The sequence below is a fragment of the Mesocricetus auratus genome, unplaced genomic scaffold, assembly GCF_017639785.1.
Source record: "Mesocricetus auratus isolate SY011 unplaced genomic scaffold, BCM_Maur_2.0 Super-Scaffold_100021, whole genome shotgun sequence".
NCBI classification, from domain to species: domain Eukaryota; kingdom Metazoa; phylum Chordata; class Mammalia; order Rodentia; family Cricetidae; genus Mesocricetus; species Mesocricetus auratus.
Window position 1 is genome coordinate 7,432,620 of NW_024429202.1, and position 20,122 is coordinate 7,452,741.

Here is a 20,122-nt window from a genome sequence, read left to right on the forward strand (position 1 = left end):
CCCTTCACTCCTCACACTGCTTTTGGTCACGGTGTTCATCATGGTAGAAAACAAGCGGAATGGCACCCAGATTACAGAACTACTCTGGAGAGAAGGAGACAAGCGGAACGGCATCAGATTACAGAACTACTCTGGAGAGGAGGAGAGAAACGGAACGGCATCAGATTACAGAACTACTCTGGAGAGGAGGAGAGAAACGGAACGGCATCAGATTACAGAACTACTCTGGAGAGAAGGAGACAAGCAGAACGGCATCAGATTACAGAACTACTCTGGAGAGAAGGAGACAAGCAGAACGGCATCAGATTACAGAACTACTCTGGAGAGAAGGAGCGCGGTGCTGATGCATGCTGCAGCACAGGTGAGCCGTAAAGCCATGAACAAAGAAGCATGGCTCTATTTCTGTGCCACCTTATCGATCGCCACCTAACCTCACTCCCCTCCAGCACTTGGAGGCTAACTAAGGCAAGAGAACCATCCTACCTGGTTAAACGGTGAGCTTCCATGCTAACCTGTGCTACATAGTAATACTGTCTCAAAAATATTCTTAGTGTAGGGATTACAAACATGAACAATGACACGAGGAGAAACTGTCACCTATGTGATCTTTTCCCCTCAATTAAAAGAAACACTTGAGAAAGTTAGAATGGTAGTCCCATTTTGGGAAAGCAGTGGCTGGAGGAGAACATAAGAGGTCTCACAACGTAGCCCAGGCTAACCCGGAACTCACAGAGACTTGCCAACCTCTGCCTCCTGGGTGCTGGGATTAAAGGTGTGTGCCACCACAGCCAGTTAAACTTGGTGTTGACTAATGAGTTATGTTCACCTTATGGAAATTATTGAGTTTAACAATCATGATTTGTTTGCTTTTAAAAATATGCGTACTACACTTTAATATAAGCTTATTTTTTTTAAAGTCACTGTGTTGCCTATTCCTGGGTGAACAACCAAAAGAACTGAAAACACACCTACACAAAAAACTTGTATGTGGATATAGTATTATTGTAGTCCTAAAGTGAAAATAATTCAAGTATCTATCAACTAATAGTATAAAAATATTGTATGTCTCTATGGAATAGTCTTCCATAGAGATGTAATGATATGTGATACCTGAACATTATGCTAAGTGGGAGAAACCAGACACAGAGGACCACACATTGCATGAAATGTTCAGAGAGGTAAATGCATAAAGACAGAAAACATTGTTGATTGCCAATGGTAGGAATGGTCTGAGAATAGGATGATTAAAATAGGTTGACTTGCCGGGCGGTGGTGGCGCACACCTTTAATCCCAGCACTACGGGAGGCAGAGGCAGGCGGATCTCTGTGAGTTCGAGACCAGCCTGGTCTACAAGAGTTAGTTCCAGGGCAGCCTCCAAAGCCACAGAGAAACCCTGTCTCAAACCCCCACTCCCCCTAAAAAGAATAGGGTGATTAAGATACAACTAGCCTCCCTTTATATAGAAGACAATGGTGTGACTGGGACAATATATGAGGCCACTGGCAGTGGGTCCAAGATCTAACACTGATGTACAAACTGACTTAGTGGAGTCCATCTATATGGAGAGCCTAGACAAGGGTATGGGGGTGGAGAGGTGCCTTGGTCCTGCCTCAGCTAGATGATGGGACAGACTAGACTTTCTAGGGGAGGCCTTACCCTCTCCATGGAGCAGGAAGTAGGAGGGGAGAATGGGGAGAGCGGGAGGAGAGGAGGGAGGGGGAACTGGGATTGGAATGTAAAATATAAATTAATTTAAAAAAGAAGAAAAAAGAGAACAGGATGATGCATGTGTTTAGAGGGGAGAGGCATAGAAAGGCTCTGGAATTAGTGGTGGTAGTTGTACAACTTTGAAGATATCAAAACCTAGAAAACTGTACACTGTAAATTATAAGTTTTACAATAAAAATTAAATGCTATATTACTTATATTTTAATTAAAAAGTTTAGGGTTTCTTTCTTTTTTGAGACAGGGTTTCTCTGTGTAGCCCTTGCAGTTCTAGAGCTCACCTGTGGCCAGGTTGGCTTCTGCCTGCCTGTCTCCTGAGTGCTGGGATTAAAGGCGTGCACACCACTGCTCAGCCAGCAGTTTATCATTTTAATATATGTGGGTTCCAGAAAAAGAGGTAAAACCCGATGGAAGACATTATTTAGCAATGTTCTCTTCCTCTCGGACTACTGCAGTACACTTCAGCCACAGGCTCCAGACACCAATGAGCTGGCACATGACAGCAGTCACACTTTCTGCGATCCCAGCTCATGACTAAAACCTGACTGTCCCTGGAAAGAGGAAAAGTGACAGGCAATGAAGCAGACTTGGAGCTCGTGGTGACTTGGCTGTCTTGGCTCCAGGTGGTTGTCTACTGGTTCATAAGAGATTCCACGGAGCCACTGCACCTGGCTTGAGTGCCCAAGTGACAGCACCTAAGCTCTGAGGTTTTGTTTGAACTCAGTGATTACTATTTGAGTTGCTCTTTTGAAGGAATTAGAGTCTTTGCATAACTTAGTCTAGAGAGTGCCTGGCAAACCAGGTCTCATGGCTGAGCATTGCTTAGGCAAAGGGTTCCTTCAAACCACACCAGATAAGGCTTTGGTTTTGGTATTTGAAAACTGACTTACTAAGAGGTGTAATTTGTGTAACAATAAAGGAGGCTTTTGCCACAGTCAGTACATGAGAAGTCAAATCCCCTGCTGCTGTTGCTAATAAGCCTGGGAGTGGCCCTCTTTCTTCAACTGACACCCCACGGCAATACAGAACACAGACAGGCTCATCTGCAGGATCCTACTCTAGAAGCCTCTTGGTAGCAAGAGGCCCAGAAACACTTCTCAGCAGCTTCAGTAGTACATTTTTTAGATTAGTATTCATAGTGTTATGAGAATCCTTTTTTTTTTTTTTTTTTGGTTTTACGAGACAGGGTTTCTCTGTATTGTTTTGGAGGTTGTCAGTCCAGCCGGGCCTTGAACTCACAGAGATCCGCCTGCCTCTGCCTCCCGAGTGCTGGGAATTCTTTTTTTTTTTTTTTTTTTTTTTTTGTTTTTCGAGACAGGGTTTCTCTATGGCTTTGGAGGCTGTCCTGGAACTCGCTCTGTAGACCAGGCTGGCCTCGAACTCACAGAGATCCACCTGCCTCTGCCTCCCGAGTACTGGGATTAAAGGCGTGCGCCACCAACGCCCGGCGGGAATGAGTATTCTTTTTTTTTTTTTTTGGTTTTTCGAGACAGGGTTTCTCTGTGGCTTTGGAGGCTGTCCTGGAACTCGCTCTGTAGACCAGGCTGGCCTCGAACTCACAAAGATCCTCCTACCTCTGCCTCCCGAGTGCTGGGATTAAAGGCGTGCGCCACCAACGCCCGGTGGGAATGAGTATTCTTGAAAGTCACCAAAACCATAGTTTTGGATAGTAAACTACATGTCCATTACTCTAAAGTGCCTAAATTTACAAATCAGGAGAAAAGTTGGGCTAACAGTTTTCTGGATAGCTCTGAAACTGTGGTAGATGGTATTTAAATGATCACAGGCATTTAAAAGGCTAAGTTAAGGCTAAATTTTTTTGGGTGCTGATTCTCCTTTCCACTACAGTACTAAGTCCGCAATATCTAAGTCACAGAGGCTCATAAAAGTACCACCTGACAAGTATTTTAGATAAGCAGAATAAAGAGTTTCTGTGGTAATTGGTAAGGATGCCAGCCACATGTTTCAGTGTGTACAGAGGCAGTAAGACTGAACAGGCTGCATTGGCTGCTCTTCCATTGGGCCTGGGTTCAATACCCAGCGCCTACATAGTACCTCACAGTTGTCTCTAACTCTACTTCCAGGGGATCTCACACCTTCTTCTGGTCTCCATAGGCCTTCGTGCATAAGGTCAGCCAGCCAGTCTGACGGTCTGTATGTCTGTCTCACCATGTGTCCCCTGCTGGCCTGCAACTCAATATGTAGACCTGTCTGGCACTGACATCACAGAGTCCTGCCTTTCTCTTTGCCTCCATGCTGGGACTAAAGGCATGCAATATCGCACTCAGCCGCGTGCTTCTTCAGCATCTTCTAGTGATGGGCCCTCTTTCCTGATCTTCTCTGCACATTTGTATATCCCACTCTCTAAGACCATATCCAAGTTTATCTTTATTCTTACATGAACTAGAAAGTGAGGCTATAACCAAGATGGAGCCCACCTCCTGAAGAAACCGGGACACACAGCCAGAAAGAATAAGAAAGCTTGAAGTCCAGTTTTCTCAAAACTGAATTTATTTATTTTATCTATCTATTTATTTATTTATTCTCATGCCATGCATGTGTGTGGAAATCAGAAGACAACTTGTAGGAGTTGGGTCTGTCCTTCTACTGTGGGTCACAGGGACTAAAGTCAGGTCAACGGGCTTGGCAACAAGTACTTGTACTGACTGAAACATCTTACCAATTCCCACAATTTAAACATGATAGGTGGAGTTTAGTAAATTATTCAATGCTAGATAAGATGTACAATGATAAGTCTAAAATATACACCCATTATGTCTGTTCTTAGCTTGTTCTTTCTCTAGATATAATGACACAAATATACATATTTACTCACCAACTGTTTCCTGGTAGCTAAAATCAAAAGTGCTTTCTCCATATAGCTGCAAATAGCCATACTCACCTTCTGTAAGTTAGGCCCAAGGGTGAGTGTCTACTGGCCAAAAGGACGCTCATGAGCTCCATGATCTCTGTCTTTTCCATCCCTGCATTCCTGGAGCAGAAATGCCCACGTTGGTCCTTCCTTTCTTTTGAAAATCTGGAGTCTTCTGGGACTCCCCCTGGAGAGAAAACAAGACAGAAGGGTAAGAGTCAATGACAGTGTGATCATAACCACTGTAATGCATGAGGGCATGGGAAAGCGGAATGCAATCCTAAGAGTATCAGAGGAAAGATGCAATAATGCTTCAATAGGTTGCTTTTTAAGTCTTTGCTTTCTCCACATTCGTGTTTAACGTCTTTTAAACATTCTTATTTATTTTGTGCTTGCAGTGGTGGTGGGCGTGTGTGCACATTTGTGAAGGCGCTCACAGAAGCCAGAAGAGGATGCTAGTAGTTGTGAGCTATCTGATGTGAGATCTGGGAACCGAACAATTCTTTCTAATAGTACTTGCTCTTATCCTCAGAGCTCTATCTTTTGTTCTTTCATCATATAGTTGTTTCTATTTCTTCCCACTTATTCACTTATTTTAAGCATACTTATTTTCTGCAAAATTCCTTAATTTTGTTTACATTTGTGTGTGTGTGTGTGTGTGTGTGTGTGTGTGTGTGTGTATGTGTGTGTGTGTAGGCACATGCGTGTGGAAGTCAGAGGACAACTTACAGGAGTCAGTTCTTTTCTTCTACTCAATGGGTGGGATTGAACTCAGGTCATTAGGCTTAGCAGCCAGTATCTTTACCTGCTGAGCCATTCCACTAACAGAAACATTTATTTGCTTGTTTACTTATTTATTTGTTGACCTGGACCATTCATGAATGGAAGTGACACAAGTCTGTAAAGCTTTAAGTCACTATATCGACATAAGTATTGTCTTCTAATCTATTGTCTGTAGTAACAACTTTGACAGCCATTGACTTGCATTAAAGTTAGCTTTGTGGAGACCAATGTCTTGATAACCTTTAGTAACCAAGTAGAATAAAAAAATGGAGATTCTTGAAGAAGGCATGTTGCCCTGGTAGCAGTGGCAGTAATTTACTAAGTCTTGAGGAGGAAAATATCAGGACCTATTTGTACTGATGGAAAGAAAAACAAATGACAGAAGCTGAAGTCAGGGTGTACTCAACAGGAAGACACAGCCTGGAAAAAATTGTTTTTTAATACATAGACATATACAGAAAAAAACCTGACCTATAATTTTTTAATATTAGAAAACTCCAACATAATGTTGTCTTGTGTGTGTGAATACATACATTGTATATATTATATAAAATATAGAAATGCATTTTCATTGTCAGAAGGTTGCAATACAACAGACAATAGAAATAAAAATTAAAAATGATCCTCCTACAAGATAACCTTGTACATTTTATGTTTGTTTTATCCAGAAATGAAATAGTTTTAATTGTGATGAAATATCAAGAAAATATAAGGACACGAAACACTGAATTATTCCTTTCCTTTAGCCAAACCATAGAATTTTTGGAGTTTGAAAGGATGACATCAACATACTTATTTGGTTGGAAGGAAAAAAGAGGCCAACTGAAAATCAGAGTTCTCAAAATGCTCCAGCCTTTTCTTGCTAACTCTTGGCTTCGCTGTTTATCTCCTTCCCATCTCAGCTTCTTTTCTAGGAACTGTTAGGGAAGTGCTCCCCTCCTAACTGGGTACCACTACTCCAGATTGCTATTGAAGAGGGGACCACCAGCAGCCTTGGTATGTGTTAACTGCCACTGAGCTTTGTATGCAAAGAACCAGAACAGAAGAATAAAAAGACAGTTGGCTTCTAGAGTGCTAAGCACTCAGCAAACACAGGCAGCAATTGAGAATTTTTAATCCATGTACAAATTGTTAAGTAGTAACAAATGGTTAAGGAAAACAGCTATTACCACAATGATTTTTTCCCAACAATATTTTATTGAGTATTCTCTATGTACTAGGCAATTGTTCACTATAAATACAATGAGGGGAAAGCACAGTCAGCAGAAATTACTTCTCTTAAGAGTGCAGTTAGTGGGCATATATTAGTCAAACAGACACATAGGAATAAAATTATAACCATGTTGAATGCTTCTACATAACATACACTTTTATGGATGTTTTCTTCCAAATGTATACGGGTCAGCATATTTAGACACTGGAGATTTTTTAAGATTATAAACAAAAAAATGCACTATCACTGAAAGTATTACTTATATACATAATTAAAATTATATAAGCAAGGCAGACATGTTGGTGCATGCCTGTAATCCTGGCCCTTGGGAGGCTGAGGCAGGAAGACTTGCAAATTTAGGTCTATCCTACAGTTAATTTTAGGCCAGTCTGGGCTAGTGTGAGAAGCTGTCTTAAAGAAAATACCCCACAAAACCAAAATGAATTAAATAAACATAACTGCAAAATTAACCTCTAACCAGTCCCAATAGATACATCTAGGAACACTGTGAAAGAGGGGCAGGGAGTCTGCTGTGAGTCTGTCTCCTAGCAACACGAGAAGTTATACCCATGAAGTCTCACCAAAATGACTGCCTACACAGGACCTGACTAAGGATGGCACAATAGACATGCCCACAAGACCTCAACCTACACCTACAGGACACTGAGGAAAGCTAACAGTCTTCTCCAGGGAGGAACACAACAGTCGATTATCTAATACAAATTGCCAGCCCTGAAAACATACATACAAGTCACAACATTACACAGACTGAACAGGCTATATTTAGGCATATATGTGTTTGTAATAACAAATAATGAAAATGGAGGCCATGAATTTGAAAGAGAACAAGGAGGGTATATGGGATTGTTTGGAGGGAAAAAGGAAAGGGAGAATTGTTGTGATTATAATCTTGAAAAAAATTCTGTGAAAGGACTAGACAGATATTAATTATACTGTTAATGAATACAAATACATAAAAACTTAAACTCTAAATAGAGGTAAATGTGCTTGTACCCCAAACTCCACATTTCTATTGTTTTCAAGTAAATTATCAATGAATGAAGTCTTAGGTAAACTTTAGTAAGGAGATGCAATTGTTTGAAGTATATGAAAGAAACCACCTCACTTAATTCTGCTGCAGGCTCTCTCCTCTCTGAGGCCACCTCCACTTAGTGCCCCCTCCTTGCCACACACACTGTTCTTATATGGCCTATGTCCACTCTCCATTTTCTTCAGTCCCAGAAACTGCAGATCTGGTAAGACATATATTTTTTGCATGTTTTATGTCACATTTTCATTTTTTAGAGGTGAAGAGGTATGAGAAGTTTACTGCATTGCTCAGCAGTGTTAGCACAAAGATCACTCAAGGGTTCCATGCTCTATGAGACATTATGAGGAGAAAGATGGCATAGAAGGTGGAAAAAGCATCCACAAAGTAGAAGGGACTGTTAGGGAGTAATGTAAGCAAACGGAGTCCAAGTAGGCATTTGTCCATATTTAATCATTACTGCCAACTTTACTCCCATATACCCTCCTTGGTCTCTCTCAAAAACATAGCCTCTTTTTCACTGTTTGTTATTACATGCATATATTGTATATGTATGTATGCCTAAATATAACCTGTAATTTCTCACTGCTTAAGTCACCTAGTAAGAATTGTTCTTGCCAGGCTGGAGACATAGCTCAGCAGTTAAGACACTCTTCCAGAGGACCCCAGTTCAATCACCAGCACCCCCATGGCAGCTCACGTCTGTCTGTAACTCCTGTCTCAGGGCTTCTGATGCCCTCACAGACATACATACATGCAGGCAAAACACCAATGAACATAAAGTAAAAATAAATTAAAAAAATAATTGTTCCTGACTTAAACATAATTCTATTACAACACAAGCTCATGTAAAAGGTCTGAGCCCATCCCTAATCTCCAAGATCAAACTTTCAGTTCCATGATAACAAACTAAAATGTCTAACTCTAAGTACCAGCCACTGGGTTAATGTTATGCACTAACTTTCACATGGCTTCCCTGGATGGCTTCCCTGGATGGGCTCCAAAGCTAGATGTCATTGATCAAAGGGTGAAGGCAGCAGCACTTCCTGCAAACTATATTATCCTAAAAGCTCTGTTTCCCTCTGCTGGCTTAGGGAAGATAAGAAGAATGGCATTCCTTCTACTCTTAGAAGGAAATATTCTACAAGAAACCCTAGATTTATAGGCAACTTTGGAATACACCCTAAAAGAATTCTGAATTTTTTTAAAGGTAAGGCTCAAAGTTCTCTATGAAGTTAAGGTAGGTCCAGCAGCCTAAACTAGGTCTGCCCTTACATACTGTCTCTTCCCACTCTAGCCTTCTCTACCCCCTACTAAACTCTAGAGAAAGATTCTCACTCTGAAAGGGAGTCAAGTTAAATCTAGGTATGATTAATTCCTCCTCCCAAAAGAAAAGTAGGACTGAGGCCTAAAAAGACAGCAAAACTGGCATTTTACTTTGTCTTTCCCTAAACTTCTGTAAATGACCTCTTCCAACAGGAGAGGGGATATAGTCTCAAGAAGACCTCTTCTGAAACCCACTGGAGTTTCAGCTTTGCTAAAGAGCACTTTTGGGAGTCACTCTACAGTTTCTAGGCCAAGAGCACATTCAAGTCAAACTTCAATTCAGAAAGAACTGGAGGGCCGGTGTGGCAGGTGTGTAAAAGTGCTTGCCACATAGGCCTGATGACCTAAGTTCAATCCCCAGAACCAACTCCACAAAGTTGTCTTCTGACATCCCTTCTCACACATCGCGCACACATACACACACACACACACTCACACACACACTCACACTCACATACTTTCAAAAGGTAGATTAAAGGTTATTTAGGTCAACATTTGATTCTGAGATGAGGAAATAACCCTCACCCTTAAAGGAACAAACACAACATGCCAACTCTAGTGATATAAAGCAACGTATCCAAAATCATAGCAAAGCAAAAAGGCAGATCATATTTAAGGATCTAGGTCTCTCACATCCATGCCTTTTCACAACAGAGGCCAAGCTTATAAGTTGGAAATAACTAAGTATCCTCACCAAATGTAATCTAGGGAGCCTGTATATAAGGAGATCGGGAAGGAATCTTAAAGAAAGAAACTGGTAAGGCTGATTCTGCTCAAGTCTCTGTTGAGCCTGGTTATGAACTGCTGACAAAGGAATGGCAGAAGGAGACTGGGACAGAGTGTAAAAGACCCGAGGCCTGAGCCCCGATTCCAAGTGAATCCTGACCAAGCACCTGCATGTAATTCCTGCTGGAGCTCCATTTCCACAAGCACCCAGGGAGAGCCAACACAAGGGCACAGAAGAGCTCCACAACAGGAGACTCCAATGCCAGACTAGCACTGTCTTCTCCACACTCAGGCAGCGCAGGGCACACACTGTACCATCTCCTACTCTGCTGGAGAGGACAGCTGCAGGCTGGGTGAGCAGCAGCAGGGCGGCAGTTCACTACTCTAGTTTCTTTTGAAGCTCCAATGTGTATGGTGTCAAGACAAACATCCAGAAAGAAGTGTGAAATGAATACATTTATTCCAAAAAATTAACACATTAAAAATAGTTAAACTTGCCCAAGCCAACTTCATAAATTCTTTTATCTTTTATTAAACAAAATGTACAACCCAAAACATCACACTATGTGGTAATAACTTGGGTAAGGGAGAGGTAGAGGGTTACATCTATGCTTGTGGAACAGAGAATGTATCCAATCCCAATTTCAGATCTTCTAGAGTTCACAACACAAGTGGCTGATAATTTAACATAAAATGTTACTGGACCACAATATAATGAACAAAGGTCATTTCAAAACTAAAAGTGACCTCAGAAACACAAACATTCCTGGTAGTGAGCCAGGAATAAGTCTTACCGGTTTGTCGTCTTCCAAACCTGAGTGTGCCAGTTTTTCTTTCCTTTACTGAGGCCATTTCCAAATAAGTCTGAAAGTGACCAGGACCATTTGAAGCCAAGGCAACAAAGAAAGGAAGGATGGAGCTAACATGCCAATAAGGGAAATTAAACAGCAAGCAAAAAGGCTACTCACGTTGCATTTCTAACAATGTTAAGGCAGTCATCAGAATAAATGGAAACCTAGGGGAGGAACAATTCTTTCTTCAGAAGTTTTCCATTTCAGCAAGCTTTCTGGTGTTTCTCCCAGAGAGCCATCAATTGCCCAGAAGAGTAGGTAGGAATACAACATAGTAACTGAAGTCAGCTGTTCCCTCCCACCTCACATTCCAGAAATGTCAGCCTCAAAGCCAAAATCAAAGCACACTTTGTGGTGAGCCAGATAGACATTTGACTTTAATGACAAAGAGAAAATAATTTGGCCAAAAATTTTTTAAAAAATTAACAGAAAATATTTTAACAGATATGTAGAGAAGTTAAGAACGATTTGTCTAATATTTTAGAGGGAAGGGGGGATAGGCAAATATTTTTAGCTCCCATGAACATTTACTGTGAAGGCTCCAGATGAGATTGCCAACTAGTCCTGGGTCAGCTGGGGTCCAGTTTCTAAAACCCAATATGATTCATCCATTCAGGTAGTCCTGGCTGCTGTAGTCATGAACACTGGATCTTATGTGGTCTGGGATGACATCAACTGCAGCTTCTTGTTCAGGCATTTCCTGAGGGTCCACATTGCCTCCAACCACCTGATCCCTTGAGGGGGACCCTGAGGTTGGAGTTTTCACCAAATTCAAAGCACTGTCATTGTCTTCACTTGCTTGAGAAACTACCTCTGAGACAGATACATTCAGAATTTCTAGCGGTGGTGATCCCATGTCCAAGGAATTACACTTAAGAAAGTCATCTGGCTCACAGAGTGGAGAACACAGTTTCTCTTTTGGAACTCCAGATGTCCGTGTGACAAAATCAACAAGGTCTGGAAGGCAAGGAGATGGTCCAAGACCTGAAGGACCAACTGTTGTGGAACCCATTCTGAGCAAATCTTTCGGTAACTGTGAAGTTTCTTTTACTTCCTCGGACAACATTCCTCCAGCCAACAGGTCAAGAGCCTGGTGTGTTCTCTCTCCTCCCAAGTCATGGTCAACGTTTTCTACAGGGCATCCTGTTTCTAGACAGTTAGAAGTGATTCTCCCATTTCTGGAATTAGATGAACTATGTTCACCCTCTGTTTCAAAATTAAGCACCAAAGTTTTGGGAGATTCTAACGGAAACGCAGAAAAAGATGGTATTGGTTCAAAGTCACTGGGACTGGAAGGATTACACACTACAGATAGTACAGAATTTTCTTCACACACTTTCTGTGACAGGGCAGTTGGTGATCTACGTGATCTTTCTATCTGAACATTGCAGAAATCAGAACGCACATGCCCCAGATTCCTCAGGGTGGCAAGCCCCTCTACTTTTAAGTGCACAGCTCCAAAGCTTTCTAAGGCTTTGCTTTCTTTTGTCACTGTTAGTTCTGGGTGGGTATCTTGTAGCTCCACAGTTTCTACCCCTGGTTTCTCTGGGCTCCCTTCTGGTTTCTTTGGGCTTTCCCAAGTCTCTGGTTTCTTTAAACACATATCTGATCTAGGTGGGGACAGCAGAAGTAATTCAGGCACATCTTTTGGATTCTGGAGCAATGATGGAAATGAGTCTATTTTTGTCCTTTTGGAAGAGAGAGACTGATTCGATTCAATTACTACTTTACTTGGATTTTCATGTCCTGTCATCAGTTTCCTAGACTGTTCCACCTCTTTGTCAGTTGATAATGTGGGTTGTCCTATTTCTCCTTCCCATGTGTTTCTGCTGCCTTGGTTCAAACTCGAATCTTCTATGCTGTGGAATCCAATGCTGGTACCTGCTCCTTTTTCAACTGCTACCTTTTCTTTTAGTTCAGTATTTCTCTTCATTTCTCTTTCTCTATAATCCTCAGAGTGGCCCAACTCTTGGTTCTTGTTTTGGTTATCTATGAAGTTAATTTCTACAAACTTCTGAGACCCCTTGGTATGACAATGTATATCTGATAGATGAGAGGCTGAATCTGTACCAGGTGGCCCTGGCTCTCTCAGGTCAGACTTGATTTTCCCTTCTGGAGGTCTATCCTTATCAGTATCACTCTGGAAGGAAGCAGTCAACACGGCCGAAGTGTCTGTCTTTGGGATAACCATTTCATAAGGCCTCTTTTGGTACAACCTTGTCAGGGGCTGTAGGAAGCTATAGCAGCTGTCTCTACTTTTGGGATCTATATGATCTACAACTGACCATTTCCCTGTGGACACCAGACCTTTTGGAATGGGATCTTCAAGTTTGCTGTTTACAGGAGCAGTGACCAAACCACTATCTTGAGGCAGATCCTCTGAGGATACACTACTATTCAAAGTAGAAGTGGAAGAGGTATCTGAATTTTCAGTTCTAGAGACACTGCTGTTTTCCCCATTGGCCAATGGACTACCACTCAGCTTAGTCTCATGGGCCCCCTTCCCACCACTGCTGTAGAATATGTCATATAGGTCCTTAGCATTGGCTGTTGCTAAGCACAAATTTCGCTTTTCTAATTTTTTGGCCTGCTCACTGAATACACTTGAGAGGGGTGGTGGAGGCCGCACTAACATAGAGATTAGGGTCTGGTCCCTGTCACTCTCACTCACCCCAGGAGCTGTCTCATCAGAAGGGATGGCAGCTGGTTGTTCTGAGGCCGTGAAGGCTACAGGCAACTCTGTGTTCAAAATCTTAGGGCCTTGGAAGTCAAGACCGAGAGTCTGAGATACAACTGGATTGGATTTCACTGGAGCTAAGACATTTGCTTGAGCAGGAGATGGGGAAGACAGATGAGGCATAACCAGGGGTGGTGGAGGTGGAGGTGGAGGTGGTGGCGGCGGTGGTGGTGGAGGCAGAGCCAGCATTTGCTCAGGTACTTGGGATGGCTCAATGTTTTCAGCCAGTTCCACTTTTTCCTCCGGAGATCCTTTTAGAATCACCTCTTCCCCTCCGAACGCTTTGGAGATGATGTCTGGAGGTAAGAGTAGATCAGAGGAAGACTCTTTAACCACTGGCAGAGGTCTGGCAGAGGTCCCAGAGGATTTGATGGACAGAAAGGTGTTAAGAGGGGCGGGCTTGCTCACTGTGGCTGAACCTGACTTGCGGAGTACCATGGATGGGATAGGCAGGTTGGGTCGGATCTTAGTCTGTGTTGAAGTTGTAACAACAGGTGTCCAGGGGCTGGTATGTGCCACAACAGTTTTCCCAGAAAGCTTGATTTTGATGGGCTTTGTCTTTCCGGTTTCGACTTTTCCATCATCTTTGTCCTTACTGTTTTCCGTAGTGTCTTCCTTAGGGGTACTTGGGGGCACCACTGAACTTTTTTCTTCATCTTTCTCTGACTTCTTCCAACTGAACTTTCCGAAAGAAGATGCTACTAACGATTCCTTTTTTACCTCTTCTCTTGCTGAGAGTTTGAGGCTAGCATTCCTTTTAACTTCACCCTTTTCAGGGGAACTCCCACCCTCACACAGCTGATCCTCTAATTCTATGGAGGTTTTGTCATCTTCCTTTGCATCTTTCACAATTTTTGCCTTTTTTTCTACCTTCTCCTCCTTAGGTTTCTCACTAAGTTTGCGCTTTAGCTCACTTTGCCGTCGTCTCTCTGTCTCTAGGACCACAGCCAAGCCAGCCTGGCGGTCCAGATTTCTTCGTTCTTCATACAATGGGTTTTCTTCCACATATTTCTGGAAAGAGAAAAGATAAATGCTCAATCAATTACCAAGCTGCTTTAAGAAAGTCTTGGCCCTTGCCACTGCTACAACTCATTTAAGTATAAATCACTGGAAAGATAAAGAACTATAGATAATTCAATTAAGTTAGCATCTCTCACCAGGACTGAGGACTTCCTAGTGGTTAGATAGGGTGTGAAATGTCAGCGACTTTCTAACTCTGATACTTGACAAAGTCAAAGGAATTAGTACAGAAAAGTGGTGAGCTCCACAAGGACTACAAAGACCAACCTTGTATTTCTCATTGTGCTGGTGACCCTTCACATGTTGTTCTCCAGAAATTGGATCCCCCAAAAATTCCTCACACAGTTGGCAGTAAAATCCAGTGATAGGAATCAGAAACTCAGAGCCTAAAAGAAGTAGAAAAGAGGAAGTAGGCCTGTTCCATCAAGGATGACAACAACCAAAGGCAAATCTCATCACTCTGTTTCCAGTGAGAAGTGGCATTTAGATGAATCCCAAGGGCATGCTCTGTCTGGCTTAAGGTCTGAACTCTCTATTGATTCTTTCTACCTCTTGGGTACATTGCCCAGCCTGGTCAGATCAGTAGCTCCCTATACCAGATCCAATCCTTAAGCTCTAACATGGACTAAGCATCTTAGAAGAGATTTAAAAACCATGTTCCCAAATAGTTAATTCATTCATTTATATGAGGGGCTCTTATGTAGACACTAAATCCCCAGGGATCATCTCTAAACAGATGCAGTAAGCACACTGACTACTTGTAAAGACAAGAACCAAACTTTTAAAGATGTCTCGAACCCCTTAATAAACCACGTCAGCTATTTTACGGGTTTGGTTGAGAAGGCAGAAGGAGGAACCCACCTTTCGCAGGGACAGTTATCTTGTCAGCTCGCTTTACAGTGTCTTGCTTAGCCTCACTCTGGGTCTTTGAAGCCCAAGGTCTGTGGTAGGGATCCAGTGTCTATTTGCAAGAGGCAGAGGCGCTCACACAACAGCACTAAAATCTCAACGACCCACTTTTTTCTTTTTCTTCCCCTAAATATCAGACCATGGAACCAGCAGTCCTTAGCTACCCACCCCTACCCACCAACTCTGCCAACTGTTTAAACGGAATCACCTGTGGAAAAGGTAAAAACATGTTAGCTCAAGTGCTAGAAACAGAGAAATAAAAATTCAGGTACTCAAGGAATCAAGACAGTGAAGCCTCACTTACACTTGTACGGTGTTTAGTTATAGTAGGTCCCCTGAACTGAGCCCTGGGGATGGTATCTCCTTTGTTCTTATCTCTTGACTCTTCAGATTGGGGCTCCTGCCCATTTGAGAATGTTTCCTTTTCCAGCTTTGTAATGCAGATGGGTGCACACAAGTTGGAGGGGATGAGGGTGATAGTAGAAAACAACAGTGGTCAGGACACCTACCTGTGTGTGCTTCTTATTGTGCATATGGGTGAAGAAGTCAAACATGGTCCCACATATGGTGTTGCAGTCTTTGCACCAGTGGTTACCAGCGTCATAATACTCATACACAGCAACAGGCTGGTCAGATTGCTTAGAGGTTGGCTGGAGGCTTTCAGCAGAATTGGGGCTCTTAATGCAGGACTTTTCGTTTACTTTTGATTCCTAGAGAGAAAAACTTACACTTATAAAGAATTCAAGGTAAACTAGATTTATATTTATATTACTCTCAAAGAAGCAGAAGGTTATAACCATAGGAGTATGACCATATGTCTAGTGTCTAAAAATAAAAAGTCATGTAAGATGGGGAGAATCTTAATAGAAACTGTATTCAAAGTTAATAAAATGAATTAGGTCCTACAGTTCTTTCATATCAAGAACAAAACTACTGGACCTGGAGAGATGGCTTTTAAGAGCACTGGTTGCTCTTATAGAGGACCAGGAATCAGTTCCAAGTACACATATGATGGTTCACAACAGCCTGTAACTCCAGTTCCAGGGGGATCTGACACCCTCTTCTGGCCTCTGAGGCACTGCATGCATGCAGTATACATACATACATTTGGGCAAATTACTCACACACATAAAAATAGAATCTTAAAAAAAAACCCATATACTTATATATTCTAAAGTTTCTCAAAAGAATACCAAGATCATATGGGACAAGTGTGATGGCTCAGCAGGTAAAAGCCAGATGATCCAAGTTTGAGTTGCAGAATTCATGTAAAATACTAGATTTGGTGTCATTCATTTGAAATCCTTGCCCTCCTAAGGAGAGATAAGAGGTAGAGACAGGAGAAATGCCTGGAAGCTCATGGGTCAGCTAGCCGGTAATTTGAAGCACAGCAAAGACATCAAGAGAGACCCAGTCTCAAAAACAAAGTGGAAGAAGTAAGTTGTCCTCTTACCTTCTCACATGTGCTATCACATGCAAACACACACCCCTAAATTAAATGTAATGTGTATGTATGTATGTGTGTGTATATATGTATGCATATACATATATATGTATACATATATTTAAGAGACTAGTCAAGATTGTGAAGATTTGACTCCCTCTGATGAAGGAACTAGAGAATAACAGGAAAGCAGTCACTTCACTAAACCCTTTAATAGATACTGAATGTATTACCTATGGGAACAAATGTTAAGTTAAAATCAAAGTAACTAGAAAGAGAAACAAATAGTAAAAGGTAGCTAGCAAATAGTAAAGTAAATAAGTAACAAGTCAAATCACTGTTCTTATGTGTCTTGGTACGTGTAGAAAGCCAATGCTGCACACAAAGCAGACAGTAATTTCTATGGAATGACCTAAAGGAATCAGATCAAATATTCCTAAACTGCTTAAGTCATCAACTTGAGTTAACAATTAATACTTCTGTGTGTGTGTGTGTGTGTGTGTGTGTGTGTGTGTGTGTGTGTGTGTGTGCGTGCGTGCAGGTTCATGTGTGCTACGGCATGTGTTTGGAGATCAGAGAACAACTTGTGGAATCAGTTCTTGCCTTCTCCCTTATCGAGGGAAGTATCTTTTGTTTCTGTTGCTATGATGCATATTCTAAGCTAGGTGGCTGTGGTGGTTTGAATAAAAATGGCCCCCAAATGACCATAGGGAGTGGCACTATTAGGAAATAAGGCCTTGTTGGAGCAAGTGTCATTTGTTGGGGGAAATGTGTCACTAGGGGGTGAGTATGAGGTTTGCAAAGCTCAAGCTAGGTATAGTGTGACATTCATTTCCAGCAGCTTGCCATTCTGATCTGAATGTAGAGCTCTCAGCTCCTCTCCAGCACCACAACTGCCTGTGTGCCACTATGCTTTCTGCCATGACTACAATGGACTAAACCTCTGAAACTGTAAGCCAGCCTCAATTAAATGTTTTCCTTTATAAGAGTTGCTGTGGTCATGGTGTCCCTTCACGGCAACAGAAACCCTAAGACAGTGGCCCCTGAGCTTCTGGCTCATTCTGCTGTTTCTACTGGTCATCTCATTTTAGAACTGCTAGATTTATAGACAAAAATGACACTGAATCCCACTTTTTACAAGTTCTGAGAATTAAACTCAAGTTATCCAGCTTGTATAGTTAAGTGCTTCTGCCTGCTGAGCTAGCTACCCAGTCTGAATTCTTTTAAGATATAACTACCCAATACTATGGGTAGCAATAATAAATGCTTTTATTTATATGACTTAGTCATTATATTAGGAAATGAGGACTTTGGTTGGATGAATGACAGTGAACAAGAGGGATGAGAGACTTACAGTGAGACAAGAGACAGATAAGGGAGCATCACGAGGCGAGAGGATCAAGACTGCAGTAGCACTGAGTGCAGTGGTGCATGTCTTTAGTCCCAGCACTCTGCAGCCAAGGGGCTACCTGTGAGTTCAGGGACAGCTTGGTCTACATAGTGAGTTTCAGGCCAGTCAAGACTACACAATAAAACCCCGTTTCAGAAACATATTTGAAAGCTCCTACAGCAGTCCCTAGGGGAAAAAACTAACCGAAAAGTTATATCAGTACCTGGTTGTTAGAGGAAGTGTTTGAGGGTGATAATTCTTTTTCTGGACTCTTAGATTTTTCTCCTTTCCCAGGCTTCTCTGTAGACTCTCTACTGTCATTTGAAGATTTCAGGGATTTATCAAAGATGTCAATTCCCAAGATCTGTGCCACTTTGTCCAGTTCAGATTGCTTCTTTTCTGCTTCTTCTGTCTCTTTATGTAGCTCTGCAATGTCCTTCATAATGCTATCCTGAAGACGACTCACCTCCATCAGAAGTGGATCTTTGTGACCATCCTTCTCCCTCCGCTTCTTCCGCAACATCTCCCCTGAATGGCCAATGTTTACCAAAAGAAATCCAAGGGAGATAAACTAAGAGAATTCATTTTTTTTAATTTACAAGTAGTAACCTATAGAGCTACATCATTACAAAATCATTTTCCACAAAAATAAAGCAAGTAAGATTCTGTTTTCATATTGAGTTGAAAGGCAAGGATAATATTCTGTTTTCTGTAAGAATATTGAGTTAAAAGTCCTATGGATAGGGCTTCAGGAGCTCCATAAACTCTCCAAGTGATACATGCAAGTTTGTATGTATCTATCTCCTAAAAAGATTATGTGGTTTTACCTGATTTAAGAACAGTTTCCAACTTCTACATTGGTTTATGCCTAATGTTTTCTCTTGTTCCAAACTGTAGGTCTTAATGGGTCGATCCATACAGGACAAAATAACTTAAGTTTTTCATCTTAAACATTACAAAATCAGACAGAAACAAATATCATTCTCTGTTCTCTTCTCTTTCATATATTATCCAGTGCAGTGGTTTAGAAGTATTGTTATTTTTTCCCTCTTGCAAATGAATTCTTAAAAGCACAGATGAAGAAATGGAAGGCAAGGCAGTGTATATCTGGAATCCCACCACAGGAGGATCAGGAGTTCAAGATCCTCCTAAGCCACACAGTGAATTCAAGGCTAGTGTGGGCTACAAAAAATACAAAAAAAAAAAAAAAAAAAAAAAAAAGAGGAGGAGAGGGAAACAGAACAAGAAATAGAACATCACAGAACATTTTTGGAGCCGGGCGTTGGTGGCGCAGGCCTTTAATCCCAGCACTTGGGAGGCAGAGGCAGGCGGATCTCTGTGAGTTCGAGACTAGCCTGGTCTACAGAGCGAGTTCCAGGACAGCCTCCAAAGCCACAGAGAAACCCTGTCGAAAAACCAAAAAACAAAACAAAACAAACAAACAAACAAAAAAAACCGGAACATTTTTGGGCTAAAATGAAAGATCTTAAAGTGATAAGAGGATAGCAAAAGGACACTACAAGCAACTCAAAGTGGTTCCCACTATCTAAATTTGGAAAAATTTGAGCATGGAAATAATGACAATGACAGATGATAACCTACTATTACTGAATGAATATGCATTCATACAAAATGACTAAACAAATTAGGGTAAAACAGAAAGCATACTACATATAAAATTAGAAAAATCACTATTTAGCAACTATCAAAACAAGTTTCTCAGGGTAGAAACATTAATTAAAACTGGAGGGAAGAAGCTTCAAGAATGATTTTTACTATGGTCTTAAAGATTTCCCCTGAAAGACACTCCTGATGTAAACCTGACATTGCTTCTGTCATAGTCTTGCCAAAATGTATAACCCCAACTTAATTATAAGGAAACATCTGATAAATTAAGAAATAGTCTATAAAATACATGACCCTTTCTAAAATACCAAATTATGAATAGAAAAGCTCAGGAACTATTATTAAAAGACTGAAAGACTAACAACTGAATGTGATAACCTTTGTATTTCTTTTCTATAAAGGATGATTATAAAATAACTGGTAAACTATAAATAAGATTGGTATGCTAGAT

The 20,122-nt window shown here is 41.4% G+C and overlaps 1 protein-coding gene across 10 annotated transcripts in view; it reads right to left on the reverse strand.

Annotated features, from left to right (window-relative positions):
* Znf318 (zinc finger protein 318) overlaps window positions 1-20,122 on the reverse strand; it is a 59,481-nt gene that overhangs the window by 18,603 nt on the left and 20,756 nt on the right. For 5 of the 10 annotated variants that reach the window (XM_040729249.1, XM_040729248.1, XM_040729246.1 and 2 more), the window contains exons 6-11: window positions 18,269-18,573; window positions 15,721-15,921; window positions 15,164-15,263; window positions 14,570-14,688; window positions 14,197-14,293; window positions 4,629-4,785 (exon numbers count right to left, since the gene is read on the reverse strand). In XM_040729249.1, coding sequence (XP_040585183.1) covers window positions 4,629-4,785; window positions 14,197-14,293; window positions 14,570-14,688; window positions 15,164-15,263; window positions 15,721-15,921; window positions 18,269-18,573 — 979 coding nt within the window. Of the gene's footprint in view, window positions 1-4,219; window positions 4,786-10,135; window positions 14,294-14,569; window positions 14,689-15,163; window positions 15,420-15,515; window positions 15,922-18,268; window positions 18,574-20,122 lie in introns of those variants that run through there. The other 5 variants (XM_040729253.1, XM_040729251.1, XM_021228574.2 and 2 more) reach the window with 4 other exon arrangements.